Source organism: Carcharodon carcharias, chromosome 26, assembly GCF_017639515.1.
Source record: "Carcharodon carcharias isolate sCarCar2 chromosome 26, sCarCar2.pri, whole genome shotgun sequence".
NCBI classification, from domain to species: domain Eukaryota; kingdom Metazoa; phylum Chordata; class Chondrichthyes; order Lamniformes; family Lamnidae; genus Carcharodon; species Carcharodon carcharias.
In genome coordinates this window covers 42,842,659-42,859,817 of record NC_054492.1, presented here as the reverse complement: position 1 = coordinate 42,859,817, position 17,159 = coordinate 42,842,659, and the positions used below count along the sequence as shown (strand labels likewise).

Here is a 17,159-nt window from a genome sequence, read left to right as displayed (position 1 = left end):
GATCACACCGAGTGACTGTTTCCCGCAGGTTTCTAACCTGCATTTCAGTCTGACTGTGAGGCTCAGAAGTTGACGGGGAAAATTCAGCCCCAGCGTCCCCTGTAGATTTCAAGATGATTGTGCTCAACCTCCCTTTAACGCTATGGCCTTGCGGCTGCCTCGAGAGCTCTAACTTTTGGAAGAGCAATGCTCTATCTTTTAGCTAGTTCCACTAAGTCGTGCTGTATGTTTGCACCTCCGTCCTTATCTTCTAGTTATTAATTATCCAACCAACATCCTTCCACCCTGGCAACCAAAGATGAGCTGTTTGTGCAGCCCCCTAATCTCCTCGACCTCCATCTCTGTCTTACAGGCTCATCGTAGGAATGTGCAGGCTCTCCTCTTATCAGGAAGTGTCTGGTTCTTGCAATTTGCTCACAAACAAAACCTGTTAACAGTAACGCTCAGCCAGTGGGTCACAAGGGCATTTTAACCTGTCATACTCAGGCGGGGGTCTGATGGGAAAATGGTCAGATAGAATGGGTCAATATTCTGACATGCATCGATACACATCCCAAGTCATTTAGTCCCAACGAGAAAGGGGCAGTATAACTGCAGCCAAAGGCTTCACAGCCAATAGGTTTCAATAGATAATCCCTCTCCCAGTCTGCTACACCACCCTAGGCAATGTTCTCCACATGGCAGTGACTCATCCTTTTTCAAGCATTAATATCAGGTATAGGATTTGCAAATTAAAGTGTTTCAGTTTTCCAGTCATTAATGTTTCACATTAAGGTGCTCCAGCTGTATCCTGGGGGCATTTTCTTTACTGGGATGGCGCTGTACAATTGTACCTGTTACACACACCTTCAGACGCCAATGACTTCTGAGTTTGATGGTGACATTTTCAAACCTTCTGAATGTTAGTTGTGGCTAACTGATGGCACCAGGAATTACTTTAAACAATGATCTTAGGCCATGTCTCATAAATTAACAGTCATTTGTTTTTATTTTGACGTGCAGACTCATGTAGCTTTGCACAAAAGTTCTCGAGCTAAACCGGGCATTAATGTCAATTTCAGACCTTTAAAAGGAACCTAGTGTTCTTTACGAGTTCAGAATAATGGTTTGCTTTTGTAGAACACTGAAGTAAATGCCTTTGAAATCAATGTAACAGCGATCAGTAACAGCAATTTTTCAAAAACTCTAAGATCACAGTCTTATATGCTTTCAAATTTCAATGCTCAGCAGTGCACATGACCAAATGTATCAAACGTAGAAGCATTGCATGAAAAGTCAGAGTACTTACATAGATTGCAGTGTGGGTGAAGGGCAGTTTTGTATGTTCTATGCACTGGCCACTGGTGACATTCCAAAGACACATCTCCCTGAAAAAGGTACCTCAAATATTATTCCTTCAACATTTCTAGTCAATTGACTGAAATCACTTTATAGCACCAAGATTTTCTTTAGTGTCACGGTTAAATATGGCCCAAACCATAAAGTTGTTTTTTTTTGTTGTTGTTGTTGCAGATTCCTGAGCAAGACATTGCTGTGTCCATTACTTAAAAAGGGATGACATATCTGCTCCTCTGTTACACCCCACAGCTCAGCTTGAAGCCTCAGTATGAAACTAACCACCAACCTCCATACAGTCTGCAAGAAACTGTAGGTAAACTGGTATTATGACTTCAATGTAGCAAATTGACCATCATGAGTATGAGTCACATCCAATTTACAAATGGTGCCTTTCATCCAACTTAAACTTGGACTTCTCACAACGACCACGCATTCTAAAGACTTACACAGTTTTTTTTCTCCCCTCTTTCCACAGTCCAATTACCAGGATCGTAGTTCTCTTTACTATGAAGACACAGTGCCACCCAATGGCAACATTTTGCAAAGCAGTAATTTCCAAAATTAGTAAAAAAGCTGCAACGCTTATTAAACCTTGCAGAAGTAACACAATGTCGCCACAGACTGAGATGTGATTTGCATTCTGTCATGCACCACAATGCTTCAGTTTACCTCTCTGCATGTATATCAGGTAATATTTGTATGTAACAAGTTGCACTGATGATGTTTGGAGTTCCACTTGTCTACACGGTTCGTTCAATCAAATAGAGTCCTATTGCAAAATTTAAGTGAGCAAATGAATGCTGTTGGTGAGCATCTGGAGTAGCACTTGGCCAGCAGGTGGGCTTCTCCCTCATGCCTCCAGCTAATATACCCTTCCTGCTGGTGCCATCCACTTAAATTTCACAGTTTTGAGAGAGTGTGCCTAAAGGATTGTTACTGATAAACAGATTATTCCCGTCACCTTCAAGCTCTGAAACTGGGTATATTAAATATCGAGGTCCATTACATGAGAGGGGCCACGTCTACATAGAATGAAACAGAACGGATATCGGATGTACATACCATGGAATCACAGCCGGGGTAAAGTAGAGGGGGAAAGGGGAAAACAGGAATAAGTTGATACGATCACCTCTTGACTAGATTCACTTACAAGATTCAAGCACCTGTTCTCCTACCTTGGGATACACAGATTTCACCAGGGGTTGTAAGAGATTACGTTTCAATCCAGGGATTGGAATAATTGAGGCCAATCATTCGGCTAGCTCCTTCTTGTCATTTACATTTATTACATATATTTTGTCATATTTCCATTTTTCACAGGGTTCAAACTTATGCTGGAAGCCAAAGGTCCAAAGTGTAAGAAAGTGAACCATTGCAAACCCAACAAAAGAAAAGCTATGTTGCTTGCAGTGGCCACTGGTCATGGAAGCATCGAGCAAATCTTGGATATTGGATCTTGCAACTCTGTGCTCCAGGGACACTTGGAGCTGAGTATGACTCAAAAGACAGGCAGCCTGTCAAAATAATACCAAAAGGCCCTCTTTTGCTTCTATAGTTCTGAAGCACGGTCACACTCGAGGCGAAATATGAACACTAATTTGCTCTCCACGGATGCTGCCAGATGTGCTGAGTATTTCCAGCACTTGCTGTTTTCATCTCAAAAAGAGTAAAGGATGGGTTCAGATGATTCACCCAGATGATTGCAGGCTTTGGGAGATAATACTATGAAGAATTTTTAAGTGACAACAAATATTCGCTGGGGAAAAGACTGGAGCAAAAGGCAATACTGATCTTTAAAATGATGAAAGGTTACAGATACGGTTCACGTAAGCTACTTAAGTTACACAGAAATCTAGGGCACAAGCACAAAATTCACAAGCCTTGAGCAAGGTTGGAGATTAGTGAAAAAAACATCTGCTACTCCACCCCATGGAAACCAGCTCCCAGAGAGGAGATTTGACATAGTCAGCTGACATCATTAAGGGAGTTGGACCAATTATTGTTAACAAGGGAGTTTGGAAGAATACAGAGATATTAACAGGGTTGGTATCTTTTGTGGAGCGGCAATCACAGTTGGATTGCCACTCTGCTCCTAGTTACGCTAAAATGCAGCCACACCTTTCTCAACCGACCTTCCAAATCGGGCCGGGTGAGAACGGTGCAGCGGAGTGGGCTCCCAAAGCCGTGTGTCGAGTGCGGGAGAGTCAGGAGAAAGGAAAACGTGCCCCCCTTTTTAGGGCACGAGCTAGTCAGGGTGAGGTGGGTGGGGAGGGTGGTCGGAAGGTCCATTGGGGGGGTGGGTCAGTACCATGGTTACCCAGGAGTCAGAAGTGGTTTGAATTCTTCTACCATTTCGTGGATAGCTCTTCGTGTACAACAGTCTGAACCATCCGAAGGCTGCGATTTAAATCGGAGTACCAGTTGGTTCCCGGTGAAAGGTAATTGTTCAATGGAAGTTTGAACTTCCCGGGCAATTGCCATGCAATCCTTACATGGGGGCTTCTGGTAGGGGTCCCCCAGTGCATCTCTGGAGTAACCCCTCCCCAACCCCCACCTGCCCACAACAGGCAACAACCTGGGGAACAGAAGGTCTGGGTCCATATCTCTTTATCTTAATAATGAAACATTCTGGTCTTTAAAATGCTGAAACTTGTTGATGGTGTCGACGAAAGCATCAAATAAACCAAAAAAAACACAGAAGGAAACATTGATTTCCCTCAACAGGTTAGCGGATACATGAAATAGATTCCTAAGAAAAGCAAATCATATTGCATTATTTCCTTCATTGAGATAAAAGAGCTGAGTGAATATCTGGCTGGGAAAGAGGTTGAACATCTCAGAGCTAAGGACAGAGGGAGTCGGACAAGTACCCCAAGGAGCACAATGGTTTCCAGCCTTCTGAAATAAGCTGTGGAAAGTAACAAGCTAGGCTTGAGTAATTGAAGTAAAACATAACATGCTGGAAGTGCTCAGCACGCCAGACATTATCTGGGGAGCAAAGAAACAGTGAAGAATTGGAAAAGGCCTGTTTTTGGTTCAGTTTCCATGTGCCCAGTCTCGTTGAGGCAGGGAGCATGAAAACTTCACTGTGACTCCTCACCTAAATGATTTCAGCACGCAGCCCAGCGCAGAACACATAGCTGGCTGGCTGCACATTCAACAGGGGGCCCGATGTTTACGTCAACCACAATGCACAGCCTTAACCGTTCCATGGCAGCCTGCCCTTGTTAAAGGGGAGCTGTGCTGTGTATCCCACTAGAAAATGTAAAACGGTGCATGTACATCAGTTCTCAGAATACAATATGACTAAACCAACATCAACAATATATGAAATTTAACAGGTTGCATAATTGTTTTTACTGCAATCACAACCAAAATCTATATAACCAAAATACTAGAGTAAAAAAAAATGATTTTCTTTAACATCAGTGTGTGTTTAACAAGAATATCACCTGACATGAAATAATGAAAAGAATGAGTTATTTTTTCTACCTTCCTACAAACTTTGAATTAACCCATCTGGCTTCTTTCTCTTTCTGTCTGGATATCTTCTTCTATTTCCATTAGCTTGACTCTGGTCTCTCAATATCGTCGACTGTGTCAAATCTGAACTTTAACTACCAACTCCACTTAACGCTTGGGGCTGTGGCATTGATTGATTTGTCTTAGTCAAAGACGCTGACTCTCATTGCTCTACTGGTGGATTCTGTGATACCGGCAAACTTTCCATTTCTTTCTGACTTTCACTTTCTTTCTGATTTTCATTTGGGAGGAGGAGGAATTTGAACTATAGAAGGTTCTCATGCTCTCCCTTTGTCTGATTTCCTCTTTCAAGCAAATAACATTAATGACACTGACAGAGTTTCTCTCCAATCTTCACTAGATACGTGAATCCCAACAACTCCAATCACTTCTCCTTATCATCTCAGTGGTTTCTCACCATGACCTTCTGACCAGCACAGAACTCTCTAAGTTCTCTGCCTGGTATATCACGACTCATCCATACATTGTCCTACTTTTCTCTTACTTTACTATTGGCGTCAGGCTTAAGCAAACTAAATATTGCCCTAGTAGCGTGTTTAAACTCTAACTCGTAAAGTGAGCAACCTGTTGTATATTGTGGGACTATTCTGTAAGAAATCAGAAAATTGTCTAGCCTGCATCAAAGAGAGACATGGAAATTACTGCCCAGCTTATCACCTAGGAAATACTTTCCAAAGACCTCTTCGCAATCTGTACACTACCTTCTGTGGCACCATTCAATGCTGGGTGATATGGTGGTATTAGAGGGTGTTTGACTCCATTCTTACCCGGAAATATCTCAAACTCTTCTGACATAAACTTTGGACTATTATCTGATGCCAACGCCTTTGGTAATCCATAAATTGCAAACTGACTTTGCAAAACCTCAATAGTTTTGACACTTGTGGATTGGGTATGGACTCAATATTCATCTGCTTGCTACAGCTATCAACCGAAACAAGCTACTGCTTCCATTCAAACAAAACTGATATGTATTCGTTCCCACAGTCTCCTTGCGCTTGTCCATGGAATGAAAAGAACCTTGGTTCCGTCACTTCTCATTCTCCACAACTTTTCATCAGCTCTTCAACAGCTCGATCTAATTTTGGATACCAAAAACAGCTTTTTGCTACTGCTTTCACACAGGCTATCCCTGTTGCTCTTGATGAAGTTCTTCTAACAATCTTTCCCTAAACCTTGAGGGAATAATGACTCTTGAACCTCATAGAAGACAGCCTTGATCAACATTCAGCTCATTTGTGTGTGTGAAATATTCCTGTAATTTCTCATCACACGCTTCAGGCCAGCCATTTATGACATAACCAAACTGAGCATCACCTCCCTGCGAGTTTCTTTACTAATTTCTCTGCCAGACACTGGCATAAAGTAATTTACAGGTAACTCAGTGGCTAGAAATGTATCAGTATTTACCAGAAATCTTGAAAGAACATCTGCATTTGCATAATCTGCTGATTAAATTACTTATCATACTGATGGCAAATTTCATCATTTGGTCCTCCTTGCTCAAGGACCACATTATGCCCTCTTCACACTTCCGCAATACAGACAAACTCTGACTCATCCTTACATTAAATAAAAACAGAATTACCTGGAAAAACTCAGAAGGTCTGGCAGCATCGGCAGAGAAGAAAAGAGTTGACGTTTCGAGTTCTCATGACCCTTCAACAGATCTAGGTGAATCCAAGGAAGGGGTGAAATATAAGCAGGTTTAAGGTGTGTGTGATTGGGGGGGGGGGGGGGGTGTTGGGTGGGGGGAGAGAAGTGGAGGGGGGGGTGTGGTTGTAGGGACAAACAAGCAGTGATAGGAGCAGATCATCAAAAGATGTCACAGACAACAGAACAAAAGAACAGAGAGGTGTTGAAGTTGGTGATATTATCTAAACGAATGTGCTAATTAAGAATGGATGGTAGGGCACTCAAGGTATAGCTCTAGTGGGGGTGGGGGGAGCATAAAAGATTTAAAAATATTTAAAAATAATGGAAATAGGTGGGAAAAGAAAAATCTATATAATTTATTGGAAAAAACAAAAGGAAGGGGGAAGAAACAGAAAGGGGGTGGGGATGGAGGAGGGAGTTCAAGACCTAAAGTTGTTGAATTCAATATTCAGTCCAGAAGGCTGTAAAGTGCCTAGTCGGAAGATGAGGTGTTGTTCCTCCAGTTTGCGTTGGGCTTCACTGGAACAATGCAGCAAGCCAAGGACAGACATGTGGGCAAGAGAGCAGGGTGGAGTGTTAAAATGGCAAGCGACAGGGAGGTTTGGGTCATTCTTGCAGACAGACCGCAGGTGTTCTGCAAAGCGGTCGCCCAGTTTACGTTTGGTCTCTCCAATGTAGAGGAGACCGCATTGGGAGCAACGAATGCAGTAGACTAAGTTGGGGGAAATGCAAGTGAAATGCTGCTTCACTTGAAAGGAGTGTTTGGGCCCTTGGACGGTGAGGAGAGAGGAAGTGAAGGGGCAGGTGTTACATCTTTTGCGTGGGCATGGGGTGGTGCCATAGGAGGGGGTTGAGGAGTAGGGGGTGATGGAGGAGTGGACCAGGGTGTCCCGGAGGGAACAATCCCTATGGAATGCCGCCAGGTGGGGTGAAGGGAAGATGTGTTTGGTGGTGACATCATGCTGGAGTTGGCGGAAATGGCGGAGGATGATCCTTTGAATATGGAGGCTGGTGGGGTGATGAGTGAGGACAAGGGGGACCCTATCGTGTTTCTGGGAGGGAGGAGAAGGCATGAAGGCGGATGCGCGGGAGATGGACCGGACACGGTTGAGAGCCCTGTCAATGACCGTGGGTGGAAAACCTCGGTTAAGGAAGAAGGAGGACATGTCAGAGGAACTGTTTTTGAAGGTAACATCATCGGAACAGATGCGACGGAGGCGAAGGAACTTAGAGAATGGGATGGAGTCCTTACAGGAAGCGGGGTGTAAGGAGCTGTAGTCGAGGTAGCTGTGGGAGTCGGTGGGTTTGTAATGGATATTGGTGGACAGTCTATCACCAGAGATTGAGACAGAGAGGTCAAGGAAGGGAAGGGAAGTGTCAGAGATGGACCACGTGAAAATGATGGAGGGGTGGAGATTGGAAGTAAAATTAATAAATTTTTCCAAGTCCCGACGAGAGCATGAAGCAGCACCAAAGTAATCATCGATGTACTAGAGAAAAAAGTTGTGGAAGTAGGTCTGGAACAAGGAATGTTCCACATACCCCGTAAAGAGACAGGCATAGCTGGGGCCCATGCGGGTACCCATAGCCACACCTTTTATTTGGAGGAAGTGAGAGGAGTTGAAGGAGAAATTGTTCAGTGTGAGAACAAGTTCAGCCAGATGGAGGAGAGTAGTGGTGGATGGGGATTGTTCGGGCCTCTGTTTGAGGAAGAAGCTAAGGGCCCTCAGACCATCCAGGTGGGGGTTGGAGGTGTAGAGGGATTGGACGTCCATGGTGAAGAGGAAGCGGTTGGGGCCAGGGAACTGGAAATTGTTGATGTGACGTATTTACATTAAATAGCTCATCTCAGTTTAACCATAGTTTCTTAAGCCAATTCCTTCCCATCAGGGAAACTTTGTCCCCTCCTACAACCACCAATGGCAGGTTATAGGAGGTATCATTGTATTCCACTCTTCAGATTAACTTCCCCTAACACTGGTATACAATTTATGGAGTAACTAGTCAGTTTCACACAGTTTTGTGTAAGGGTATGTGACTTAGGGACTTCTGCTACTCTCCTTTCAGGATTACAAGCACAGCCGTGGCTGTATCAACGATGAAAGTAAGTAGTGAAACTCTGACTTTCATTCTTACTGTGGGTGCTGAAATTTTATCTTCAGCCCCATTACTCTCACCTTTGTTGTGCTGTTTTTCTTGCTCTCTGATGGAGTACAACTCTTGATTTTCCTGCTTGACAGTATCAACTTCTGTTTCCATATCTATCATGTGCGCATTCGAGGATTTGCAGACTCCTGAACAAGCTTTAGATCTACCATGGCTTCGACCTGGTGCATAGCTGTGAGATGGAACATTACTGTTTCCTCTACTCCTACATGCTGTCTGGGTATGACAGACTTTCCCACAGGCATAGCACACTAACTAGCACATAGCACACTAACATAGCACACTAACTAGCACATAGCACACTAACATAGCACACTAACTAGAAACGGGGGCATTTAAATGGTTGTGCCTACCATGGCAATGGTGATACCTAAATTTCTGACAGAGTCTGTGAGCTTGGCTGCTGTGACCTGGATCTCGCTGAAATCCAGTGGACCTCCCTGCTGACTCAGAAAAAGAACTTTCTTGTAATTTGCAACTGTCTCTTTCTGCTGTGTGCCAGGCTGTGGGTCCAACGTAGGCCTCCTTCCACATCAGCTTATAGCCTCTGCTCAAAAAGTAGGCCTGAACTTCACTGCTCTTTAAGCCTTCTACGAATAAGTCTCTAAAGGCCATCTCTAAGTTCACACCATACCAACTATGATGAGAGAGTTCCTTTAATTCGAGAACGTAATCTGTAACAGCCTTAATTGACAACTGCTTCCTTTCACAGAATACAACTCTCAGTGCAATCTCATCATTGGTTGTACCATAATACAAGTGCAGAATCTCAAATTTCAACAACCTCATAGGGATGGTCACGGCCAATGAATGCATCTTTACATGACATCATCTACCTACTGTTCCACCAAGACTTCACACGACACACCACTATCACGCACTCAGCAGCAAATGGGAGTGGCAAGATCATGGACTTTGATGGGACGGTGTGTGCTGATGGGAATGCACACTGTGACACTTGGTGCATTGGCAGAAACTACAAGAAGCTTGGAGGAGACAGACTTCACCTTGGCACAGGGCTTCACACTGAGATGTAACCTGTGTTTTCCAGCATGGAGATTGGCTGATGACATCAAATTCGGGCATATGGAAAATTGGTGACAAAGCTGTGAACGACTGTAAGAGGGCACAGGTAAGCTGGCAGGGTGGATAGATAATTGACAGATACAGTTTAAGGTAAAGAAACATGAAGTAATATATTTTGGAATTATAATAAAGGAGAAGAAGTGGACCTCAAAAAGACAAGGACCTGGAATTTGCCTTCGTGGGAATATTGGTGACAAATGCCACAAGTTAGACTGTTATGCTCCTTGATTCTCCAGTGGTGAATTTACACCACAGTTTGCTGGAGAACTGAATAGGATACACCACAGCCACACACATCAAATCTAAAAGGAAACAGCAGTTTCAATGCAGGAATTACTGTCATTCTCACCCGTAAATGTTTTACATGACACATGGAAGACTACCACACTGTAAATTATTTGAATTGTTGAGACTATATCCTTTGGGCATCCTTTTGCTGCTACAACGTAACATTCTGATACCATAAAATCCACCTGCTTAATGAGGCTTAAACTTTAATGAGAAACTTCTGGAGTGATCAGCAGTGAGAGTAGTGCCGACGAAACCTGGCCAGTTCTTGTAGTTATTGACATTCCTACTTGTGAACAAAGCTCTTTTGTAATTCTCCATATTTTTCACCAAAATTGAGAAAGCCAAAAGCTCTCCCAGGAATGATGGTGAGGTGGGAGGTGCACTCACCGGCCTGGATGTGTGTCAGGAGTGTGATGGAGTACTCTCCACCTGCCTGGATGAGTGCAGCTCCCACAACACTCAAGAGGCTTGACACCATCCAGAACAAAGCAACCCACTTGATTGGCATCACATCCACAAACATTCACTACCTCCACCATTGACACACAGTAGCAGCAGTGTGTAGACCATCTACAAGATGCACTGCAGGAATTCACCAAGGCTCCTTCGACAGCACCTTCCAAACCCATGTCCACTACCATCTAAAAGGACAAGGGCAGCAGATAGATGGGAACACCACCAGCTGCAAGTTCCCCTCCAAGACACTCACCATCCTGACTTGGAAATATATCGCCGTTCCTTCACTGTTGCTGGGTCAAAATCCTGGAACTCCCTTCCTAACAGCACTGTGGGTGTACCTACACATGGACTGCAGCGGTTCACCACCACCTTCTCAAGGCCAATTAGAGATGTGCAATAAATGCTGGCCTAGCCAGCGAAGCCCACATCCCTTGAATGAATAATTTTTTAAAATGTGCACATAACAGTGTTAAGTCAATCAGATCATAACTTCCTGGTGTGCTCTTACCCAGTAAATTCACTTTCATATATTCTGCTCCCAAAAGAACGAATTACAAACTATCCAGTCATATAATTGACACCTTCTGGTTCAATCTTATCATTACTATCCTTCACCTCGATGCAGAGGGTCAACACCAATAAGTAACACAGACTCAAACTATCACTAAGAGGCTATCAATGTGGAAGTGTACCTATTTGATATGAAATATGCTAATAATTACAGGGTTGTGAGTGGATCTTGGAGCCCAGGGTAATAAAAACTTCCAACGGAATTGCTGTCTTCTCCCCCTCTGCTAGGTATTTATAATCCTATATGCGCCTGGCTTTTGTAACATGCATGGTGCTTTGAAAGTTGCACCTTGGAGTGATGAGATATGGTTCAATGCCCAAACTGTGCTAAATTCTCAAGAAGAGGCCAGGTCCTTACTCTCAGGCTGGGAAGCAGGGCCAGAGAGAAGGAAGGCCACTTGTGTGCCCGTTAGGAGAGGTTTTGGCTGAAGCTTGAGAATGGCTCACCTACTCGCTTGGTCACATTTGATGCAAAGCTTGAATTTGGCATCGATACTTTGACCCATTTAGTCAGGAAGACTTACCCATTTTCAGCTGCACTGACGATATATGGTTGCTTCTCACTTGCTTTTCCAAGGGAAGTAACGGAAGAAGTGTGACCAAACAGGAAGATTCTTGGTAGAGTCTAGGAGAATACAAAACAGGGCTAGTACACATGCATTAAACAAACCTAAAAAAACACTGGGTGGTACTTAATGGAGGCAATGAGGGTCTCACACACTGGCTAGAGAACCAGCGTCAGCCCCACACCTCCTCCGTTTAGGACCCCGGGGTGGAAATCCAGCCCCTTGAGAACTGCTGCCAATCAGAGGCCAGCAGCTGTGCTTTGTTCAGCAGCACCACTAAGGCCCAAGGTTAGCGAGACACCCCATACGGGATGGGGGTCGTGAGGTGGGGAATGGGTGGGGGTGGTCAGCAGCATGAGCAGAGGGCTGGTTCTCAGCGAGCCTTTTCACCCACCTGATGCTGGGTCCCTCCATCAAGCACCGAGGGCCTTTGAAGGAGGGTCCCCTCTCCACATGCCCCACACCCCCACCTCACCAGCCCAAAAGACCAAAAGCAAGTTTGGCAGGGTTTGCTTTTCGGGCTTCTCCTCGCACGGCGAGTCCCATGCCCACTGCTGGGTTAATGAATATCATTAGCAGCAGGATTAATGCCCTTAAGTGGGCACTAATTATGTGATGAGGCAGAAAGGCCATCTAAGAGCCTGCGTTGGATTCAATTGAGGCCGAGGTGGGAGGATGGCAGCGCCCCCATGCTCCACCCTCCTCCCCGCACCCCCACCAAACTCACCTCGGGGGAGAGTATTAAATTCAGCCCATCATTTCTACAACTGTACTTTTTAACTCCTCGAGTAAGGAGACAGAAGTAAAAACAGAAAATGCTGGAAAAACTCAGCAGGTCTGGCAGCAACTTTGGAGAGAAAAACAGAGTTAACGTTTCAAGTCCATATGACTCTTCTTCAAAGCTGAGGATAGGCAGAAATGTGCTGAATTTTATACTGTTTAAGAACGGGTGGAGGAAAATAGAAGATCAGGGATGGATGGGAGCTCAGGAGAGATTTGACAAAAATTCCATGGACACAGGACAAAGGGAGTGTTAATGATAGTGTAAGAGACTAAAGGAGGTGCTGATAGTGGCATAAAGGTAAGATAATAGTATGTGTCAATAGCAGAACAAGGCTCAGCGCTCTGTGAAAGCACAGGTGACTGATGGCCCTGTTGGGTGTGGGGAGTGGGGGGAAAAATATATTGTATCAGAAAGGGGTCAAGCTGGAGGAGAGAGTTGATGGTCTCAAGTTGTTGAACTCAATATTCAGTCCGGAAGGCTGTAAAGTGCCTAGTTGGAAGATGAGGTGCTGTTCCTCCAGTTTGCGTTGAGCTTCACTGGAACATTGCTGTAGGCCAAGGGCAGGCATGTGGGCACAAGAGCAGGGCGGTGTGTTGAAATGGCAAGCGACAGGGAGGTCTGAGTCATGCTTGTGGACTGAGCGAAGGTGTTCCGCAAAGTGGTCACCCAGTCTGCGTTTGTCTCCACAACATACAGAAGACCGCATTGGGAGCAGTGAATATAGTAGACCAAATTGAAGGAGGTGCAAGTGAATCGCTGCTTCACCTGAAAAGAGTGTCTGGGACCTTGGACAGTGAGGAGAGGGAGGAGGTAAAGGGGCAGATGTTACACCTTCTGTGATTGCATGGGAAGGTGCCATGGGAAGGGGATGAGGAGTTGGGGGTAATGGAGGACTGGACCAGGGTGTCCCAGAGGGAACGGTCCCTACAGAATATTGACAGTGGTGGGGGGGGTGAGGGGAAGATGTGTTTGGTGGTGGCGTCATGCTGGAGTTGGCAGAAATGACAGAGGATGATCCTTTGAATGTGGAGGCTGATGGGGTGGGAAAGTGAGGACAAAGGGGCCCCGATCATGGTTCTGGGAGGGAGGGGATGGAGCAAGGGCAGAGGTGCAGGAGATGGGTGGGACATGATTGGGGAAACCCTTGTTTCAGGAGAAAGGAAAACATGTCAAAAGCCCCGTTTTGAAAGGTAACATCATCGGAACAGATGTGATGAAAGCAGAGAAACTTGGAGAATGGGTTGGAGTCTTTACAGGAAACAGAGTGTGAGGAGCTGTAGTCGAGGTAGCTGTGGGAGTCAGTGGGCTTGTAATGAATATTAGTGGACAGTCTATCACCAGAAATGGAGTTAGAGGAAGGGAAGCATTGGAGATGGACCATGTGAAAGTAATGGAGGGGTGGAAATTGGAAGAAAAATCAATACATTTTTCCAGGTCCTGATGAGAATATGAAGCGGCACCGAAACAATGTACTGAAAAAAGAGTTGTGGGAGGGGGCCGGAGTAGGACTGGAACAAGGAATGTTCCACAGACCCCAAAAAGAGACAGGCAGAACTATGGCCCATGCGGGTACCTATAGCCACACCTTTTATTTGGAGGAAATGAGGCAAGTTAAAGGAGGAATTGTTCAGTGAGAGAACAAGTTCAGCCAGACGGAGGAGAGTAGTGGTGGATGGGGATTTTTTGGGCCTCTGTTCAAGGAAGAAGCAGAGAGCCCTCAGACCATCCTGATGGGGGATGGAGGCGTAGAGGGATTGGATGTCCATGATGAAGAGGAGGTGGTTGAGGCCAGGGAACTGGAAATTATTGATAAGATGTAGGGCAAAGGAATCGCAGATGTAGGTGGGAAGAGACTGGACAAAGGGAGAGAGAATGGAGTCAAGATAGGAAGAAATTAGTTCTGTGGGGCAGGAACAAGCTGACAGGATCCACCTACCGGGACAATCCTGTTTGTGGATTTTGGGGAGGAGGTAGAAGTGGGCTGTCTGAGGTTGGGAGACTATGAGGTTGGAAGCTGTGGAGGGAAGATCTCCAAAGGATGAGGTCAGTGACACTCCCGGAAACAATGGCTTGATGTTTGGTGGTGGGGTCATGGTCCAGGGAGAGGTAGGAAGGAGCCTGTGTCCCTTAACAACTGAAAGGATGAGAAAATGTTTCTTGATAAGGCTTCAGATGAGACAAAGAATGAAATGGAACTGGGAACAAGGGCACTTTGAGAGAGGGTGAATCGGTGCTTCCATGGAGAGAGGTCGAATGTGTACATACGGTGGTGCATGGCTCCGAGTGTGGATCTCAGGATGCAGCGAGGACAGCAGTCTGAGGAACGCTGACGGTCCCGGAGACACCTGTAATCCTGGGTGGATTTGGAACAGTATGGAGACTGTTTTAGATTCCAAAGTAAAATTTATTCTGGGGGAGATTTTTAAGATATAATTTTCAACAGCAAAGTTGTTGTAACATTTTCAGTCTAGTGAACGTATCTCCCTTTCATTAGCATCAATAGCAGGGTTAGAGAAAGTCCTATTGGAGAAGAAATGGGAGTTAGCTGCAGAATGAACAGAGTAATGTTTGAGGCGTCTGTCATGAACACATGTATTTGCTGACTCTCTTGCCCAGAGGTAGATGATAACATTGAAGTGGACAGTATGCAATCTCAAGGTGATTTGGGTGACCAACCCTGACCATCCCTGCAAGAGCAGGATAACTGTAATATCAGGCCTATTACTATAGGGGTACTGTGGCTATTAATGACTTGTGCCTGGCTGGGATATCATCACAGTGAATTTGCTGCCATCGCCCATTTTTAATCAATAAAAATACCATGTCATATTGCTTTAAACAAAAAAACAATTCACTTAATTGCCACAGATATTCCAAAGCAAACTCTTAAAGGGCCAGGCACATATCATCTCCCTTTGAAGTAAGGATTCGTGAGATGATATTGCTCTGAATGATCTTTGTAATGAAGATGTTTATACAAATTCCATTTTAACACACTTAGTAAACTATTTAAATGGCATTCATTGTAAACAGCACAGTGCAGTTTCACCCTCTTTTATGGTCCCATCCAATGATAAGTGACCTCAAAACGAAGGTTTCTTTTTGCAACAAAGAGCATGTTACCACACTTCATGAATCAATTTCCCACATTGATTCCTGGCCAGACACAAGATTTTAATGACAGTTCAGTCAGGCCTGGAGATGATGCCCTCTCCAGACCATTAAAAATGATTCCAGTGTGTGGAGTATGTATAGAGATAGATGCATAACTTTATAAAACACTTCAGTGTAAAGATAAAGTTCTGTTACCATAAAGACAGGTTGAACAAAGGTCCATTTATGCTTAACAGATCTAATTTTTCTAAAATCAAAGTATAAAATGCAAAGCCATACATTTCCCTCTCTCTCTCTCTCTGGCGCTTATATGTGTCAGACCACTGTACAACCTCAAGAAAATTGTATTTTAGTCAACAGAAATGAGCAAAGATTTTTTTTATTGCAATTTATTATTCAACATACTAACCTTGAAATCAGGTGACAGATTCCAGAGGCAAATCTGTCCCTCCTGACTTCCTGTCACTATTGTTCGCTGGTCATCAGTTAACATGAGGGCACAGATTGAATGAGATGGTGCTTTCCTCTCCCACACTGCTATTGGTTGGACAATACTCTTCATGACGATCAAAACCCCTGAAAGCGATATTCGTGTGTGTCAACATGTGCTCAGGATTTAAATTCTGGTAATACAATTTCACATCAGGCAAATGTCAGCATTCTAAGCAGTATTGAAATTTCCTGTTCACAGTTTATACTTTCCTTACATAACAGACTATGAAGATGTTTTGGGAAATCCTAGTGGTCAAAGTGGGAAGGACATCATAATTTTTATCTGGTAAAGAAATCTTAGCTTTTATGAATTGCATTATCAGAATACGATTTCATCCCTTTGCGCAGTGCTGATCTGTAAGCAGAGACACGCAAAAAACCTTGTTAATGAATTCTTAATCTCATGAATACCAGTGCTTGTGGAACCTTTTTTACTGTTGGTGCTTTCCATTCTAGTTTGATAGCTTTCAAACTGACATGCGACTATCCAGCTTTCCTCTGCACGTAAAGATACACAGTGTTTTCTCACTATTTAAACTTCACTATAAACCAATGAGACTAGTTGAACATGTTTTCTTAAATTCTATGCACTCAGAAAAATGCATATCCAAAACTTAGAAGGTCACACTATCTGGCCAATGTTGTAATGGTACAAATGCTTCCAACACGCAAGCCCCACCTGACAATAAGGGGTTGCATCTTTACATTTAATATTGATGTATTATATTTCAGGACAAAACAAACCTATATTCACTGCATTAGAAGTGTACCTATGACAAATGCACTACGGAGCACTAAGTCACTCTCTCGGTCACAGGAAAAAGTCCTTGCCTTCTACAATATATTGTACGAAGACACTGGGCGGAATCATCTCAGATTTGCACTAAGTGCTATAGCGGGCCAGAAAAACGATGTTTTACCCGTTGGTCGCAATGGCGGCTTCTCACCCTGTATCGTCCCAAATTCTTCACATTAATTATGCATACTGGGGAAATGTGCCATTTCCATGGTGGGTGGGCTCTTATTCACCCGCCACACCATCACCTCGCCGCTTCATCACGCCAGGCACCATGTTTAAAGTGCAGCCATGCACA

General features: G+C 44.3%; 1 protein-coding gene across 1 annotated transcript in view; it reads right to left on the bottom strand.

The window, feature by feature from the left end:
• The window catches only part of LOC121269874 (WD repeat-containing protein 72-like), a 186,140-nt gene extending 170,005 nt beyond the window's left edge, over positions 1 to 16,135 (bottom strand). The window contains exons 1-3 of the mRNA XM_041174912.1: positions 15,983 to 16,135; positions 11,634 to 11,734; positions 1,289 to 1,367 (exon numbers count right to left, since the gene is read on the bottom strand). Coding sequence (XP_041030846.1) covers positions 1,289 to 1,367; positions 11,634 to 11,734; positions 15,983 to 16,135 — 333 coding nt within the window. The remainder of the gene's footprint in view (positions 1 to 1,288; positions 1,368 to 11,633; positions 11,735 to 15,982) is intronic.
• Positions 16,136 to 17,159: the final 1,024 nt, after the last annotated feature.